This window comes from Bombina bombina, chromosome 4 (genome assembly GCF_027579735.1).
Source record: "Bombina bombina isolate aBomBom1 chromosome 4, aBomBom1.pri, whole genome shotgun sequence".
In the NCBI taxonomy this organism is placed as follows: Eukaryota; Metazoa; Chordata; class Amphibia; order Anura; family Bombinatoridae; genus Bombina; species Bombina bombina.
Window position 1 is genome coordinate 262,471,255 of NC_069502.1, and position 19,163 is coordinate 262,490,417.

At 37.1% G+C, this 19,163-nt stretch overlaps 1 protein-coding gene across 1 annotated transcript in view; it reads left to right on the forward strand.

The window, feature by feature from the left end:
- MYO7B (myosin VIIB) overlaps positions 1 to 19,163 on the forward strand; it is a 355,055-nt gene that overhangs the window by 170,753 nt on the left and 165,139 nt on the right. Inside the window, 3 exon segments of the mRNA XM_053711560.1 lie at positions 120 to 197; positions 1,569 to 1,696; positions 2,895 to 3,021. Of these exon segments, the coding sequence (XP_053567535.1) occupies positions 120 to 197; positions 1,569 to 1,696; positions 2,895 to 3,021 (333 nt within the window).

The window sequence follows — 19,163 nt, forward strand, 5'->3', positions numbered from 1 at the left end:
AATTAAGTAGAATATTCATTTAACTTTTGACAGTTTATTTTGACTATAAAGTATTTTTTCTGTTTTCTGAAAGAGTTTGTGATTAACATGAGAATATTTGTGCTGTTCTACATTGTCAGAGGGCCAACAGAAACTCAAAAAGCAACAAAGAAATTTCATCTATGAAACTGAAAAAATCTTCAAAACTAACCGGACAGGTAAACTAAATCTATCTATTACCAACATATTGCATCCTCAGTCACCAAACAAAATTTGCCGAGATCCAAGTTAAATATTTCTCGCCATGTTATGCTATTATCATGATTTTGCATAGCACAAAATTAAGTAATTATGTTCTAAATGATAGTGTGGGAATTTCTGTTATTTTTGCATAGCAGAGATTCTTCTATTTTAAATCACCACCAGGGTGATCATACAAATGTTTTCAACAACTTGTAGAATAACTAGAAAGAAAGGCAAAATTAAACTGTATGTATCCTAAGCTTCAATACATGATATATATATATATATATATATATAGAGAGAGAGAGAGAGAGAGAGAGAGAGAGAGAGAGAGAGAGAGAGAAAGAGAGAGATAGCGCCAACAGGATTGCGGATGTGAGATAACTAGGGCCCTGATCTTGCTGATTTGAGGTCAGGTGGCTATACAAAATGAGTGGAAACGAGGCCATATGTGAATAGGGAAAGCTGATTGGTCATCAGTACCAATTAAGTAGCATTTATTAATTTAGGTGGGAGAGTTTTGTAGCTGTATGCATACAAACTTAAGCAACAAATTAGCTTAAGAGAGTTTGAGGGCTTTTCAGAGATTTTTGCTTTCAGATATCCTTGTCAGGGTGCAAATTAGGGGAATGTGCTTGAAACATTCATTCAATTGGAATATTGTGAGGAAATAAGAAATGCTCTGTACCCATAAAACCATTCATTTTTAGAAGATAACTCCCCTAAAGGGATAATGTATTCAGGCAAGCAGCTGATACGTTTTTTTGTAACTGCAAGGACACTTTTTCTCCTCCGCTGCCACTACCTCTTGATTACATAGCTTTTTGATAGCAAATACGGCAGTATTGACAAGATCAGTATATCAGTATAGCTATTTCAAATGATTGTCCCCTTTATTAAGCTAAGGGCCACCCATGGTTAGTTGTCCAGGTACTACCCATGCACAATTTTAAAAAAAAAAGCAGATTAGACACTAAACAGATTTATTTCATGTCTCTTCTGCCTTAGATTGATCCTGCCCTGGTTTACACAACTTTGGATCATGTAAGAGGGTGATAAATTATGTCTATACACAGTGCCAAATGTACAGCAAATGTATATATTTTTAATAATTGTATTAAAAGGACTTAATTTGTTAGGGTTTAAAATAACAAATATTAAAAATGACTACACAATATGGTGTTTCAAAATGGCTAAAATTATGCAACGAGAGGGTGCAGTAGTGGGTTTGGTGTGGGAGGGTGATGGGTGGGATCAGTGGCAAGTAACATTCTGACCTGGCTAGTATCTTAGGACCTGAAATAAAAGAGGTAAAGATTGATGTTAAAGTTGTTTTGGTTTCTCAGGTTGCCAGCCAAATAAGCAGTGGGCAGGATACCCTACAAGAAGATATTTCTCTTAATGATAAGCCTATGTCGAACCTGGAGAAAGTGCATTTTATTGTTGGTAATGGAATCCTGCGTCCTGAAATTAGGTAAGATAATATTTTATCCTATTAAAAACAATCAGTGTGCTATTGTACACTGTTTAATGGTTATTGTTGTGTATATCCAGTTCAGCATCCAAAGGGTTCTACACATTACAAAACCTAAGGAGGGCTGCACCATTTTTAACCCTTATATAGCAGATAAAGCAAAGGGTTTACATCTACTGTTTATTTTGGAGATATGAGAGTAATGGGAGAAACAGAAAGACAGTGCATGTGTTTTGTGAGGAAATATACTTTTATATACTTTTTCTTGAGTAAAGAAAGGACATGCTCATGTAATGTGTGTGTTGTATGAGTTTGTGTGTGTGTGTGTTGTATGAGTTTGTGTGTGTGTGTTGTATGAGTTTGTGTGTGTGTGTTGTATGAGTTTGTGTGTGTGTGTGTTGTATGAGTTTGTGTGTGTGTGTTGTATGAGTTTGTGTGTGTGTGTTATATGAGTTTGTGTGTGTGTGTGTTGTATGAGTTTGTGTGTGTGTGTTGTATGAGTTTGTGTGTGTGTGTTGTATGAGTTTGTGTGTGTTGTATAAGAGTGTATGTGTTGTTTTGTATGAGAGTGTGTGTGTTTTGTATGTGTGTGTGTGTAGTGTATAAGAGTGTATGTGTTGTTTTGTATGAGAGTGTGTGTGTTTTGTATGAGTGTGTGTGTAGTGTATAAGAGTGTATGTGTTGTTTTGTATGAGAGTGTGTGTGTTTTGTATGTGTGTGTGTATTGTATAACAGTGTATGTGCTGTTTTGTATGAGTTTGTGTGTGTGTGTGTTATATGAGAGTGTGTATGTATTGTATGAGAGTGTGTGTGTGTCTGTTATATGAGAGTGTGTATGTATTGTATGAGAGTGTGTGTGTGTCTGTTATATGAGAGTGTGTATGTATTGTATGAGAGTGTGTATGTTATTACCTTTTTCAACACTTTCAAGTTTCACTACAATCATGAATAAAGTATGCACACATTTTAGTCATTTTGCCAAAAATTGCAGCTATGTTGTTGTATATTACTTCAGAAATTTTAAAGTCAAGCATAAAAATAGGGTCCAAAAGTATGTGGTTTAATGGCACTGGGTCTTGGGGGAAAAAGTTTGAAGAACCCTGTATTAGTATATCTAACTTTCTACTGTACTATTTGGAACACATGTATCACCCTGTGCATCATATGAGATTTAGAAATTTGCTTATTGTTTCCTCAGGGATGAGATATACTGCCAAATCTGTAAGCAACTATCTGGCAATGAAAACAGGGTCAGCTTTGCCCGTGGCTGGATTCTTTTGTCACTCTGTCTGGGCTGCTTCCCACCAACAGACAAGTTTCTCAAGGTGAGATCAGACATAGGAGAAAATTACTACCAGCTACTAAAGAGGAGAAAATATCCCATGGGCCCCGTGTATTAAGAGGCGGGTGGACAGCTTCATATGGGCAGAGGATCTGCATATGGGCAGCGGATCTGTTCATCTACTGAACCGTATGTATCATTACACACTCCGATGAGTGTGTAATGCCCCTCCCTTCATTTGCGCGGATGAAGGGACTGTCAATCACCAAGAGTGGACAAGCTGTCAGTGATTTTTCTGCACCACCTCAAAGGTGGCTAAGAGTGACCGCTGCTTCTTACATTTCGGGAAGCAGGCTCGCATGTGCGAACCTGCCCCACAAGGGCTCTGGAGCAGCTTACGCTGCTTCGTACATGTAGCCCTATATAAAACATTTTTGTAAATATTTTATTAGATCTTTTCATGTGACAATACTGAAGAAATTACACTTTGCTACAATGTAAAGTAGTGAGTGTACAGCCTGTATAACAGTGTAAATTTGCTGTCCCCTCAAAATAACTCAACACACAGCCATTAATGTCTAAACCATTTGCAACAAAAGTAAGTACACCTCTAAGTGGAAATGTCCAAATTGGGCCCAAAGTGTCAATATTTTGTGTGGCCACCATTATTTTCCAGCACTGCCTTAACCCTCTTGGGCATGGAGTTCCCCAGAGCGTCACAGGTTGCCAATGCAGTCCTCTTCCACTCCTCCATGACGACATCACGGAGCTGGCGGATGTTAGAGACCTTGCTCTCCCCACCTTCCGTTTGAGGATGCCCCACAGATGCTCAATAGGGTTTAGGTCTGGACACATGCTTGGGCATTCCATCACCTTTACCCACAGCTTCTTTAGCAAGGCAGTGGTTGTCTTGGAGAGGTGTTTGGGGTCGTTATCATGTTGGAATACTACCCTGTGGATATTAAAGTGTTTGATAATGGAGCGCTCGAGGAGAGCTAAAGTACAGCCGTATTGGACAGATTATAATACCAGATATGAGTAGACTATAGCAAGCGCAGAAGATTAACCACAAATGCCTAATCTATAAGTCCTATAATAAATACTAGGCAGTACTGCAAATAAATTACTACAATAAATGCAATCAATAAAATGCGGATAAAAAATGCGGATACAAAATGGGTTAATTTATATAGAGCAATTCATATGTATGTTTATAAGAAATTTACATAGATATACTGAAATTCATAAAAATACATTTAATACAATAAGTAGAAGGTCGACCTTAATATCTCAAATAACAATGCATCAATAAATAAAATACAGAAATAAAAATATACAAAAAACAAAGTACAAAATACAATGGTTTAATACTGTGTATCCAATCGAACAAATGTGAAATTGTCTATAAGAGAGTCTTTTAGTCCTTTGTGCTTGCAAACTTGAGAATCCGTGTAGACGACAAGCCTCCTAGTGACAAAGGACAGATTCCTTAAGGCAGTGTGAAGAGCCTTATGTGAAATATATAATCTGTACTCACAGTTAAGAAAGTCGATATCTGCAAAAATATAATGCCCAGGTGCATATACTTGTGTGTTCAATAGTCCCAGAGGATCACCACACCATAAAATTGATAACAATTAGATGAAAATATAAATACGATATGGATATAAATATAAAATTACAAGTAATATCTACTCGCAATCCTGGAGCCTTCGATCCTACAAGCGGCTGCTAACTGAATAACCCCTGAGAACTGACAGGCTGAAATGTAATCAGGCTGAACAGTCTAGGGTGCCGTGGGCCAAAAATTCAGATACACCGTCTGGTCACAGGAATACCGGCTCTATGCGAATATAGATAGTAACTCCGTAAACGGAGTGATTATGAGCAACGCGTTTCAATTTTTCAATCTTTGTCAAGCTCGTTACCGGAGTACTCTTTCCCGGGTAAATATATACCTATATCTGCGTTCTGATTGGAGGACTTCGTAACCAATCGGAATCGCTGCAGGCGCTAACTGTCAATCTTTCTTTGTTCTAAGCCGCGGCCAAGGTACAAACGGCAAGTTGCCATGCCAACACTAAAACTTACAGCTTGCTAAATAAATGGTATGATATATACAAACCACTACTTTAAATGTCAAAGTCTCACTTAGAAATTAGATTAAAAATGACATCATGATAAATATATAAAAAACACATAAAAACCGAATCGAGTAAAACTGCCAGAGGATATCACATTTAATAATTTAAAAAGTTTTGGAAGCTTATTAAAATATTTATTTAAAATTCTTTCACTAGCTTTGATAAGGTGATAAGTATCCTCAAATATAAATGTATGATAAATATATTTAAATAAATTTAAATATATATTGGGGATATGGTGAAAAACATATTTGGCATTAAAACTAAAATATAATAAGATTAAATATCGAGATATAAAATCTTATAAAAACTTATAAAAATTGGAGTGATGAAATCACATATAGAAATACTAGTATTATTTTCTTATTCTAACAATATTATTATAAAAAGCAACCTAAGTCAAACTCAAGATTTAGACCATTTGGAGTTAATGTTCTAAGCTCAAATATCCACTTGGCTTCTAATTTGAGAAGTTCATTTAATACATTACTCCCTCTCCAGTTTGGTTTTATTTTGTCAATCACAGTGTAGCTAAGGTGCTTAGTGTTCCCATTATTGCATCTTTTGAAATGTTTAGGGATAGGGAGATCTTTGTTCCTTTTGAGATTCATGTTTTGAATTGAGTTTAGATGTTCCCTAATTCTGTCACGTATAGGCCTAGTGGACTCACCTATATATTGAATCCCACATGAACACTCTAATAAATAAACCACATTTGAGTCAGTGCACCTGTATAAGTTTTTGATTTTATATACCTTCTTTGTAATTGTTGATTTAAATTCTTTTCTTTTAGTTGAGTGTTTGCAGGCTTTACAGCTCAAACATGGGTAAAAACCCACAATTTTGTCACCTTTCAAATCTATATCATTTAGAGAACTAGCTGTTTTCTTTAAATCAGTAGGCGCTAAGTAATTTTTCAGATTCTTGCATTTCTTATATATTACACTAGGTTGATTTGGCAAACATGGGCCAATCACTTCATCAGACTTTAAAACATGCCAATGTTTTTTGAGGATTCTTTCTAATTTTTTATTATCCTCATTGTATTGTGTAATAAACGGGATTTTTAGTTCACCATCTTCCCGTGTAGTGGCAAAATTAGTTTTACTCTGTTTTCTACTCAATAAAAGATCCCTATTCATATTAGAGGCCTCGGTTCTTGCATTTTCTATTAATTCTACATTGTATCCCTTATTAATAAATTTATTCACCAAAATTTGTGATTGTTGATTGTAATCTAAATCTTCCATGCAATTTTTCCTAATTCGCATGAATTGGCTTTTTGGAATGTTTTTCTTCCATTTATCCAAATGGCAGCTTTCTGCATGTATATAGCCATTGGCGTCTACGGGCTTAAAATGAGTTTTCGTTACAATCTTATTATTTATAATATTTATTTGTAAATCTAGAAAGTTTATACCCGTTTCATGTATTTCAAACGTAAATTTCAGATTTTTTTCATTATTATTCATTCTCGAAAAGAACCATTCCAAATCAGTTTTGTTGCCTCTCCATATAATAAATATATCATCTATATAACGTTTATAGGAGACCAGATTTGCCCCCAGATCGGTGGAGTCAAGAAATATTCTCTCCCACAGACCCATAAATAAGTTAGCATAACTAGGGGCAAATCTGGTCCCCATCGCTGTCCCACATAATTGCAAGTAAAATTTTCCATCAAAGTTAAAATAATTGTGAGACAAGATAAATCTAATGCTCTCAATTAAAAAAGATTTTTGTTCTACTGGGAGTGTGTCATCTTTATTCAAATAAAATGTGATTGCTTCAAGCCCTAATTCGTGTTGGATACACGTGTATAGCGCTGAAACGTCACATGTAGCTAAAAGGCATTCTTCATCCCATTCAATATCCTCCAACATTCTCAGGACATCAGTAGAGTCCTTCAAGTATGAAGGAAGACTTTTTACATGGTCTTGCAAAAATATATCTATGTATTCTGAGAGATTTGCTGTGATTGATTCAATACCCGAGACTATTGGTCTCCCAGGGGGGTCAGAAATATCCTTATGAATTTTTGGGAGACAATATAGGAGTGGAATTTTCGGACATTTAGGTATAAGGTAACTACTCTCCTTATCATTCAAAATACCTACATTGTTTGCCCTCCTCACTAGAGCATTCAATTCTATTAAAAAATCATCAGTAGGATTCTTTTTTAGAATTTTATAAGTTTCTTTATCATTCAGTAGATTATAACACATACCGAGATAGCGGTCCTTATCCATAAGGACTATCCCCCCTCCTTTGTCCGCTGGTTTCACTATTACTGTGTTATTAAGTTCTAAGTCCTTTATTTCTGATAGTTGTGCTTTAGTTAGATTTGCCTTTCTGTGTCCTGTTTTTTTCAACTCCAAATTTTGTATATCTTTAGTAACTAACCTCTCAAAGGTCTCGATTGCCCCTCCTTTTATATGTTTGGGGTAAAAACGTGATTTTTCTTTTAGATTTGAATGTTTAAATGTCTCATCTTCCTGTCCTGGAGTATTAGTTCTCTCATATGGAGTTCTTAAGAACCATTTTTTAACCGTTAGGTTTCTAATAAATTTGTGTGCGTCTATAAACGCACCAAATTTATTCACCCTATTCGATGGGGCGAAAGAAAAACCTTTATTCAGAACCTCAGTTTGTTTCTCTGTTAATTCAATTTTGCTCAAATTGTATATATTACTCCTATCTTCAGTTAAAACCTTTTTGTTTTTGGATTTCTGTAATCCTCTCCCTCTTCTCCCCCGTTTTCTGAAGCCCTTCTTTTTCTTTGGCTTTGATGTATGTGTTGTAAATTTACCTCCTCCCAATTTTGATCTCTCTCTAAAAAATGATTCTGTCTCGTTCCTGAATCACTTGGGCCTTGTGTTAGTTGTTCATTGAGTAAAGAATTTTCATTTAATTCTTCTTGATCAGGGAAAGTTAAAGGTTGGAATCTATTTTTATTTTTTAAAGTGACATTTTTTGGGGAGCCGAAATCATTACTTCTAAATGCATGTCGATTACGTGTGTGCCACTGGTTTGGAGTATTTCTCCAATTGTTATTATAATTTCTATTTTTATTGTTATTATATGTGCTTTCCCTATATTGATCCCTTGGGTTGGAATCTAGAGTCTTAGAATGAGCATTTTGCCATTGGTTAGTTCTATTCGGTGGGTACTGGGTATATCCAGACTCATAATCTCTATTTTGTCTCCAGTAATTGCCACTCCTATTCGCATAACTAACGTGTTCTCTATCATTGGAGTAATATCCACCATTGTACACTCTAGGTTGTTCATATTGTATATGCTGACTATATTCAGCATGTCTCAATCTTGATTGAGGCCATGTGCCTTGTTCCCTTCTAAGTGGTTTAATACCATTGTCATTTCCAAACCTTAGGTTATTAGGATTATAGGACATCATCTTTGGTTTATTTTGGAAACTAGGTTGTTTATATTGATGTTGAACATTTTCATCTCTAATTGGTTTTTTATCTTTCATTTGTATATTAGGTTCTACTGGTGGATTATTGATTGTAGTGTTAGGAGATGCTTTTTTATTGTTATTATGTCTCCATGTATGAGTAATATAACATTCATTATTAGGGTCATTTTCATAAGTGCTTTAATCATCTCGATCTCTTTTTAATTTCTTTGCTTTATTGTTCATAAGCTCATCTCTGTTGGTACTCAGACATGCTTTTATTTCTGATTCATGATCTTTATATTCTTTACTTCCTTTAAATGGGCCTAATTTTGAGTCTATAGAGTTAATTTTGGTATTAATATCCTCCAGAAGTTTTGCTCTGAATTCCCTTATAAGTTTCATAAGTTTAATTGATGCCTCCTCCAAAATTAACCTCCATTTACTTTTGAAATCAGAGTCTTCCACATCAAAGGCGCACTCCTTTTTTATTCTAAGACCCCTTGGTACCCGCTGTTCTTTAATATATACATCAAAGAAAGCACAATCTAACTTGTACCTCATCTCAAGCTTGAGATAATGTTCCAATTCTAACATCATCTGATCTAAGGTGTCACTTTTCAACCCTCCATTTCTTACTCTTTCTTGGATATTTAGCACAATATCTTTATAAAAATCATTCCTCAACTCAGAGAGAACACTATCTCTATCCATAATGGCTGCAAATAATCACTGAGAGACAAACAAATGTCAACGGGAAACACAGAAGGTGTGAGACTGCGCCAAAATAAAACTACTACACAAACTCCAAAAACAGATAGAAGTCTCTCAGATTCTATAGAAGACTAGCAAATATTAAAGTGTTTGATAATGGAGCGCTCGAGGAGAGCTAAAGTACAGCCGTATTGGACAGATTATAATACCAGATATGAGTAGACTATAGCAAGCGCAGAAGATTAACCACAAATGCCTAATCTATAAGTCCTATAATAAATACTAGGCAGTACTGCAAATAAATTACTACAATAAATGCAATCAATAAAATGCGGATAAAAAATGCGGATAAAAAATGCGGATACAAAATGGGTTAATTTATATAGAGCAATTCATATGTATGTTTATAAGAAATTTACATAGATATACTGAAATTCATAAAAATACATTTAATACAATAAGTAGAAGGTCGACCTTAATATCTCAAATAACAATGCATCAATAAATAAAATACAGAAATAAAAATATACAAAAAACAAAGTACAAAATACAATGGTTTAATACTGTGTATCCAATCGAACAAATGTGAAATTGTCTATAAGAGAGTCTTTTAGTCCTTTGTGCTTGCAAACTTGAGTATCCGTGTAGACGACAAGCCTCCTAGTGACAAAGGACAGATTCCTTAAGGCAGTGTGAAGAGCCTTATGTGAAATATATAATCTGTACTCACAGTTAAGAAAGTCGATATCTGCAAAAGTATAATGCCCAGGTGCATATACTTGTGTGTTCAATAGTCCCAGAGGATCACCACACCATAAAATTGATAACAATTAGATGAAAATATAAATACGATATGGATATAAATATAAAATTACAAGTAATATCTGCTCGCAATCCTGGAGCCTTCGATCCTACAAGCGGCTGCTAACTGAATAACCCCTGAGAACTGACAGGCTGAATTGTAATCAGGCTGAACAGTCTAGGGTGCCGTGGGCCAAAAATTCAGATACACCGTCTGGTCACAGGAATACCGGCTCTATGCGAATATAGATAGTAACTCCGTAAACGGAGTGATTATGAGCAACGCGTTTCAATTTTTCAATCTTTGTCAAGCTCGTTACCGGAGTACTCTTTCCCGGGTAAATATATACCTATATCTGCGTTCTGATTGGAGGACTTCGTAACCAATCGGAATCGCTGCAGGCGCTAACTGTCAATCTTTCTTTGTTCTAAGCCGCGGCCAAGGTACAAACGGCAAGTTGCAAGTTGCCATGCCAACACTAAAACTTACAGCTTGCTAAATAAATGGTATGATATATACAAACCACTACTTTAAATGTCAAAGTCTCACTTAGAAATTAGATTAAAAATGACATCATGATAAATATATAAAAAACACATAAAAACCGAATCGAGTAAAACTGCCAGAGGATATCACACTTAATAATATACTACCCTGTGGCCCAGTCTCCAAAAGGAGGTTATCATGCTCTGCTTCAGTATGTCACAGTACATGTTGGCATTCATGGTTCCCTCAATGAACTGTAGCTCCCCAGTGCCGGCAGCACTCATGCAGGCCCAGACCATGACACTCCCACCACAATGCTTAACTGTAGGCAAAACACACTTGTCTTTGTACTCCTCACCTGGTTGCCGCCACACATGCTTGACACCATCTGAACCAAGTAAGTTTATCTTGCCCTCATCAGGCCACAGGACATGGCTCCAGTAATCCATGTCCTTAGTCTGCTTGTCTTCAGCAAACTGTTTGCAGGTTTTCTTGTGCATCATCTTTACTAGAAGCTTCCTTCTGAGAAAACAGCCATGCAGACCAATTTGATGCAGTGTGCGGTGTATGGTCTGAGCACTGACAGGATGACCCCCCCACCCCTTCAACCTCTGCAGCATTGCTGGCAGCACTCATACGTCTATTTCCCAAAGACAATCTCTGAATGACGCTGAGCATGTACACTCAACTTCTTTGGTAAACCATGGCAAGGCCTGTTCCGCGTGGAACTTGTCCTGTGAAACCAATTTATGTTCTTGCCCACCGTGCTGCAGCTCAGTTTCAGGGCCTTGGCAATCTTTTTATAGCCTAGACCATCTTCATGTAGAGCAACAATTCTTTTTTTCAGATCCTCAGAGAGTTCTTTGCCAAGAGGTGCCATGTTGAACTTCCAGTATGAGAGAGTGTGAGAGCGATAACACCAAATTTGACACACCTGCTTCCCATGCACACCTGAGACCTTGTAACACTAACGAGTCACATGACACCGGGGAGGGAAAATGGCTAATTGGGCCCAATTTGGACATTTCCACTTAGGGGTGTACTCACTTTTTTTGCCAACGGTTTAGACATTAATGGCTGTGTGTTGACTTATTTTGAGGGGACAGCAACTTTACACTGTTATACAGGCTGTACACTCACTACTTAACATTGTAGCAAAGTGTCATTTCTTCAGTGTTGTCACATGAAAAGATATAATAAAATATTTACAAAAATGTGAGTGGTCTACTCACTTTTGTGGGATACTATATATATACTGTATATATATATACTGTATATATATATATATATATATATATATATATATATATATATATATATATGTATGTCTAGGGTAATTACATAAGTCTCTGAGGCCTTGACTTGTTCCCAGTTTGTTTGATTGAGAGTTAGCATTGTATGGCTGTATTAGGAACCCAGGTTTTGGGTGAGACCTTGATGTGGTGTCTGGGCTTGTCCCATTTGTCCAGATGCGGATAACTAACTCTTTCAGTTCTGCTTTTAATCTTAGATGATTGCTTGGAAGTGAGTGCTAGACTTTCTCTGTTTATTATAGATAGATAGATAGATAGATAGATATATGTAGTTCTGGGTTCCAAGCACTTACTGTACTAGTGAATTGCCTGGTTGCTCTCTATGGTAGATAGGAAGAAACTTCAAAGAAAGAAGGGGCACTCACAGGACTTAATGAACATTAATTTTTATTAGTAATTCATCAACAAAGGTTCAGTCAACGTTTTGGTCCTCACAACCACTGATGAACATACTTCACGTATATTGATTATGATAAAGTCTTGATAAAGGTCCCTGTGAGGCCCGAGACGTTGACTGAACCTTTGTTGATGAATTATTACTAAAAATAATCTTCATTAAGTCCTGTGAGTGCCTCTTCTTTCTTTGAAGTTTATATATATATATATATAGTCATGTATAAAAGAATGTACATCCTCTTTGAATTCTGTGGTTTTACATAACAGGACATAATAAAAATCATCTGGTTCTTAGCAGCTCTTAAAATTAGGTAAATACAACCTCAGATGAACAACAACACATGACATATTACACTGTGTCATGATTTATTTAAAAAAATAAAGCCAAAATGGAGAAGCCATGTGTGAAAAACTAAGTACACCTTATGATTCAAAACCTTGTAGAACCATCTTTAGCAGCAATAACTTGAAGTAATTGTTTTCTTTATGAATTTATTAGTCTCTCACATCGTTGTGGATGAATTTTAGCACACTTTTCTTTACAACTTTGCTTCAGTTCATTGAGGTTTGCAGGCATTCGTTTATGCACAGCTCTCTTAAGATCCTTCTACAGCATTTCAATCGGGTTAAGGTCTGAACTTTGACTGGGCCATTGCAACACCTTGATTCTTTTCTTTTTCAGTCATTCTGTTGTAGATTTGCTGGTGTGCTTGGAATTATTGTCCTGTTGCATGACCCAATTTCAGCCAAGCTCTAGTATATAGAGGAGTTCATGGTCAACTCAATGATGGCAAGGTGCCCAGGTGTCCTGTGGCTGCAAAACAAGCCCAAAATCGTCACCCTTCCACCACCGTGCTTGTTCAGATGCAACTTTGCAAACCTCAACTGTGCTGCCATGTTCTTTTTAGAGAAAAGAGTCTTTCTCCTGGCAACCCTGCCATACAAATCATACTTGTTCAGTCTTTTTCTAATTGTACTGTCATGAACTTTAACATTTAGCTGAGGCCTGTATAGTCTGAGATGCAACTCTTGGTATTTTTTTCTTAATTTCTCTGAGCATTGTCTGACCTTGGGGTGATTTTGTTGGGACGTCCACTCCTGGGAAGATTGGCAATTGTCTTGAATGTTTTCCTCTTGTGAATAATCTTTCTCACTGTAGAATGATGGACTTATGTTTGGAAATGACCTTATAACCCTTTTCAGATTGATGGGCAGTAACATTTGCTTCTCTAAGATCATTGCTGATGTCTTTCCTTCTTCGCATTGTGTTAACATCCACCTGAATGCTCCAGACCAGCAAACTTGCTAAAACTACGGATTTTATAGAAGTGATCACACTTGCTGATAATCAATTAATCAAGGGCATTTGATTAACATCACCTTCCTGCTACTTAGCCTCTTAATTGCAATGGAAGCAGTAAGGGTATACTTAGTTTTTCACACATGGCTTCTCCATTTTGGCTTTATTTTTGTTAACCCCTTAAGGACAATGCCATTTTTCAATTTCTTTCCCTTAAAGGACCAGTCAACACAGTAGGTTTGCATAATCAACAAATGCAAGATAACAAGACAATGCAATAGCACTTAGTCTGAACTTCAAATGAGTAGTAGATTTTTTTTCTGACAATTTTAAAAGTTATGTCTATTTCCACTCCCCCTGTACCATTTTTATACATTATACAAAATTGAAAAAAACACACTTTTTCTAACTTTGACCCCCAAAATCTGTTGCATATCTACAACCACCAAATACACCCATGCTAAATAGTTTCTAAATTTTGTCCTGAGTTTAGAAATACCCAATGTTAACATGTTCTTTGCTTTTTTTGCAAGTTATAGGGCAATAAATACAAGTAGCACTTTGCTATTTCTAAACCATTTTTTTTTAAGTTAGCTTTAGTTACATTGGAATATCCCTTGACATGTATATATTTTTTTTAGTAGACAACCCAAAGTATTGATCTAGGCCCATTTTGGTATATTTCATGCCACCATTTCCCCGCCAAATGCGATCAAATAAAAAGAATTGTTCACTTTTTCACAAACTTTAGGTTTCTCACTGAAATTATTTTGAAACAGCTTGTGCAATTATGGCACAAATGGTTGTAAATGCTTCTCTGGGATCCCCTTTGTTCAGAAATAGCAGATATTTATGGCTATGGCATTACTTTTTGGTAATTAGAAGGCCGCTAAATGCCGCCGCGCACCACATTTGTATTAGGCCCAGCAGTGAAGGGGTTAGTTAGGTAGCTTGTAGGGTTAATTTTAGCTTTATGGTAGTGTAGTAGACAAGCCAAAGTATTGATCTAGTCCCATTTTGATATATTTCATGCCACCATTTCACCGCCAAATGCGATCAAATAAAAAAAATTGTTAAACTTTTTCACTAACTGGGTTTCTCACTGAAATTATTTTCAAACAGCTTGTGCAATTATGGCACAAATGCTTGTAAATGTTTCTCTGGGATCCCCTTTTTAGTAATTAGAAGGCTGCTAAATGCCGCTGCGCACCACACTTGTATTATGCCCAGCAGTGACGGGGTTAATTAGGTAGCTTGTAGGGAGCTTGAATGGTTAATTTTAGTTTTAGTGTAGAAATCAGCTTCCCACCTGACACATCCCACCCCCTGATCCCTACCAAAAAACTCTCTTCCCTCCCCCACAATTGTCCCTGCCATCTTAAGTACTGGCAGAATATCTGCAAGTACTAAAATAAAAGGTTTTTTTTGTTTGTTTTTCTTTTTTGTTTTTTTAAAATAATAATATTCAAATGTGTAGGATCCCCCTTAGCCCCCAACCTCCCTGATACCCCCCAAAATAGCTCTCTAACCCTCCCCCCACTAACTATGCACCACCATTTTGGGTACTGGCAGCTATCTGCCAGTACCCACTTTGCAATACAATGTGGCCTTTTTTTTTACTTTTTTACTTTTTCTGTAGTGTAGCTGCCCCCCCATACCATACCCCCCTCCCCTGCCAGAGCCCAATGTCAGATACATTTTTCCCTCTGCCATCTTACTCCCACCATCCTCTCCAACCACTTACATGTGAATGAATTCAATTGCGGCCAGATCGCATGCGAGCACCAGCCAGGCATTTCACATTGCTGGCCGGAAGCCTACCAGCAATGGACCGCCCACCCAACAGAGTGGCCCTCTCTGCATCAGTGTGCCAAAAAAGGTATTGCAGTGATGCCTCAATATTGAAGCATCACAGCAATACCTTGGAAGCGATCAGGATCACTTCCAGTCGATTGAAACCCCTAATGTCGTACAGGGTACGTCGCTGGTCTTTAACCCTTTGAGTGCTAATGACGGCTCTGGGCCATCACAGAGTTTCCCACTCTGGTGCTAATGACGGCTCAGAGCCGTTACTAGCACTCTCCCACCTTGAGGGAGATCTGGGGGCTCCCACCCGCTCCTACCCCGGCGATTGTGCCTGTAGTGTGACAGGCATCGCCGGGGCTTCCCATTTTGCGTGGTGACATCACGCGCAATAACGTGATGACGTCACCTCTCAACTTTATTTATACTTAACAATGTTAAGTATAGGAGCAGGGGGCATGCTGCTTAGAAGCCTGTATCTCAGACATCTAAGCAGTTACAGACCCCCAAGACCCACCATTGGAAAGGTAATCGCCTAACCTTTCCAACAGTGTAAGTCTTGGAAATGTTCAAAAAATTAAAAATTAAAAAAAAACATTAAAAAATCTTAGCACCCAGGTGGGAAAGTGCTTAGCACTCAAAGGGTTAAAGACCAGGTTGTGTAAGATGTACCCTGTACGACGTGTGTCGTTAAGGGGTTAAATAAATCATGACATAGTGTAATATGTAATGTGTTGTTGATCATCTAAGGTTGTATTTATCTAATTTTAAGTCCTGCTAAGGACCAGATGATTTTTATTATGTCCTGATACATAAAACCATAGAATTCAAAGAGGGTGTACTTGCTTTTCCATGACTGTACATATATATTTATATATATATATATATATATATATGTGTGTGTGTGTGTGTGTATGTGTGTGTGTGTATCTGTTTATACAGATATATATAAAATATATTTAAAAATAAAAAGAACATTTTCTTCTTAAGTAAAGAACATAGGAGTTTTAAATACTCCTAACGCACCTTCTGCTTATGCACAGTTGATTTAGCACAGTGTCGGGTTTAGCACGTTTGCGATAAAATGTAAAGACTTTCTTTAGCACACCCATATAAGTCTATCGGGAGAGGGAGTTAGTTCTGTCGCGATATCCGAAGTCCTGAAGTTAGCGCACCCTAGTTTTTTGCTTGCGCATCAGCTTTTTAATTACAACTTGCTATACCAGCGCTAACCCAACATCAATTTTTTACCTAAAGTGCAGTTAGTGCTCATGAAAGATAAAAATTTAGTGCCCCGGGGGGGCGGAGCCAAGCTGGTCTGGAACATGGCAGCACTTCTCTAAGCTCCGTAGTTGCCGTAGCTCTAGATACACCTAATGGGCGAGTAACTGTAAAAATATTGCTCAAGACTTTCACCGCAAGATCAACATAACCTGAAGTGAAGACCCAATGTAGCTTTGAAAGCGGGATTTGATCCCAGCAGCTAACAGTAATAATGCTCCTTGTCTCACGGAGCCTGCCGTCGCCATCTTGGATCCAGCTTAGACCGGCGATACTAACATCACAACAACACGACCAGTTGGAGAACCCGGCTCTTGTGTGACACAAGAAGACATACTCACCTCTCAAGCTTGGGATATACTAAGTTACCCGACCAAGATAAAGATCCACATTGAGTGGGCAGCTGGGTGTTACGCTCCGGTAACCGCACGTGGTCCTTGCGGCCTGAGCAGGGGAAAAGTTACAACGAGCAAAAGGCTCACACATATAAACTTGATTATTACCCTGCAGTTTTAGAATTTGGCTATCTTTGCAGCGTTAGAGACTGACACTCAGAACTACAGTTTCTCCGCTTTATTTGGGGTGTCATATTTTTTTACTATAACAGAGGATTGCAGCCTTTTAAATCTCACAACAAACATCAATATTAATTGCGTCCCCAAACTTTTTTTTTCTCCTCTGCTGCAGTATCGATCCATACAGACATAGAAAACCCAATTGCAGTTACACTAAGTAATGTAACTCAGATGAGCTTACTTATTCTGACCAGACATTTGCATTTTTGTCTGACCTAGACCCTACTGCAGATTATTACATTATCTATATTAAACTAAAAATGTATCTACTCTATTATACTAAAATTACATTAAACTATATTAAACTATTAATTAATCTACCCTAACTTTTAAACTAAAATTACATTAAACTACAAATTAAAATAACTATGTTCTATATTTAAACACCTAACCCTATTTAAATAATTTAAATCTACACTAAAAAATTACAAAGTTACAAAAAATTACAACTAAGTTACCAAAAATAACAAACACTAAGTTACACAAAAAAATAAACACTAAGTTACAAAAAATAAATAAGAAATTATCAAAGCTTTAAACTAATTACACCTAATCTAAGGGCCCTATGAAAATAAAAAAGCCCCCCCCCCCCCAAAAAAAAAAAAAAACCTAGCCTACAATAAACTACAAATAGCCCTTAAAAGGGCCTTTTGTGGGCATTGCCCCAAAGTAATCAGCTCTTTACCACTCACACAACCAACCCCCTAAATAAAAAGCTAACTAAAAAAACCTAAGCCCCCCATTGCCCTGAAAGGGGCATTTGGATGGGCATTGCCCTTAAAAGGGCATTTAGCTCTATTGCAGCCCAAGTCCTAATCTAAAACTAAAACCTACCCAATAAACCCTTAAAAAATCCTAACACTAACCCCAGAAGATTTACTTACAGTTTTGAAGATCCGACATCCATCCTCCAAGAAGCCCGCAGAAGTCTTCATCCAGACGGCATCTTCTATCTTCATCCATCCGTCGCGGAGTGGCTCCATCTTCAAGACATCCGACGTGGAGCATCCTCTTCTTTCCGACGACTACCGACGAATGAAGGTTTCTCCAGGGCGGCGGATTGAAAACCAGGTACGCTGGGCCGGAATAGTTCCAAGCGTACCTGGTAGATATTTGATAACTTGCAAAAGTATTCAGATAGTGCCAAATTTGCATTCAGAACATCTGTAGTGACATAAGCATCGATCTGTGTCAGACTGAGACCGGCGGATCGTATGTTACGTCACAAAATTCTACTTTTGCCGGTCTGTAGCCTTTGATAAATAAGGCGAATCAAGCTCTCCACAATTGTGCTGTGGAATTCCAGCGTATTTACGGTTGACGGCTTGATAAATAGGCCCCTAAATTTCCACTTAGGTTTAGAATCTAAACACAATGCATTGTTGCTTAAAAAAAAACTTTTTATGAAGGCGCCAACAAACAGCAAACTCATGGCTAGACAGCTTAAAAGAAAAACACATAGTCGATATATCCTAGACATACAAGATGATTCTGGGAAACATTGGCACAATTCAAGAGATATAGTGGATACATTCAGACAGTATTATGAATCCCTATATAATCTTAATCAATCTGTCCCTTCTCTGAGTGAGTTTGATATCCAGGAATACTTATCACAATTACATTTACCCACTTTAACTATAGAACAAAAAGATAAATTAGATGCCCCCTTTTCCATTGAAGAACTTCAAATGGCGATTAAATCCTTATAATCAGGGAAGGCACCCGGCGCGGATAGATTCGGTAATAGCTATTACACTACTTTTAAAGAATCCCTAGCCCCTCACCTCTTGTCTTACTTTCATAGTATTGAAAGAAAATACACAATTCCCTCCCCTAGCACTCCAAGGTAACATAACATTAATTCCTAAACCAAATAAAATTGAAACACAACTTGCTAACTATCGTCCTATTTCGCTTTTAAATTCCTATATTAAATTATTTGCAAAAATT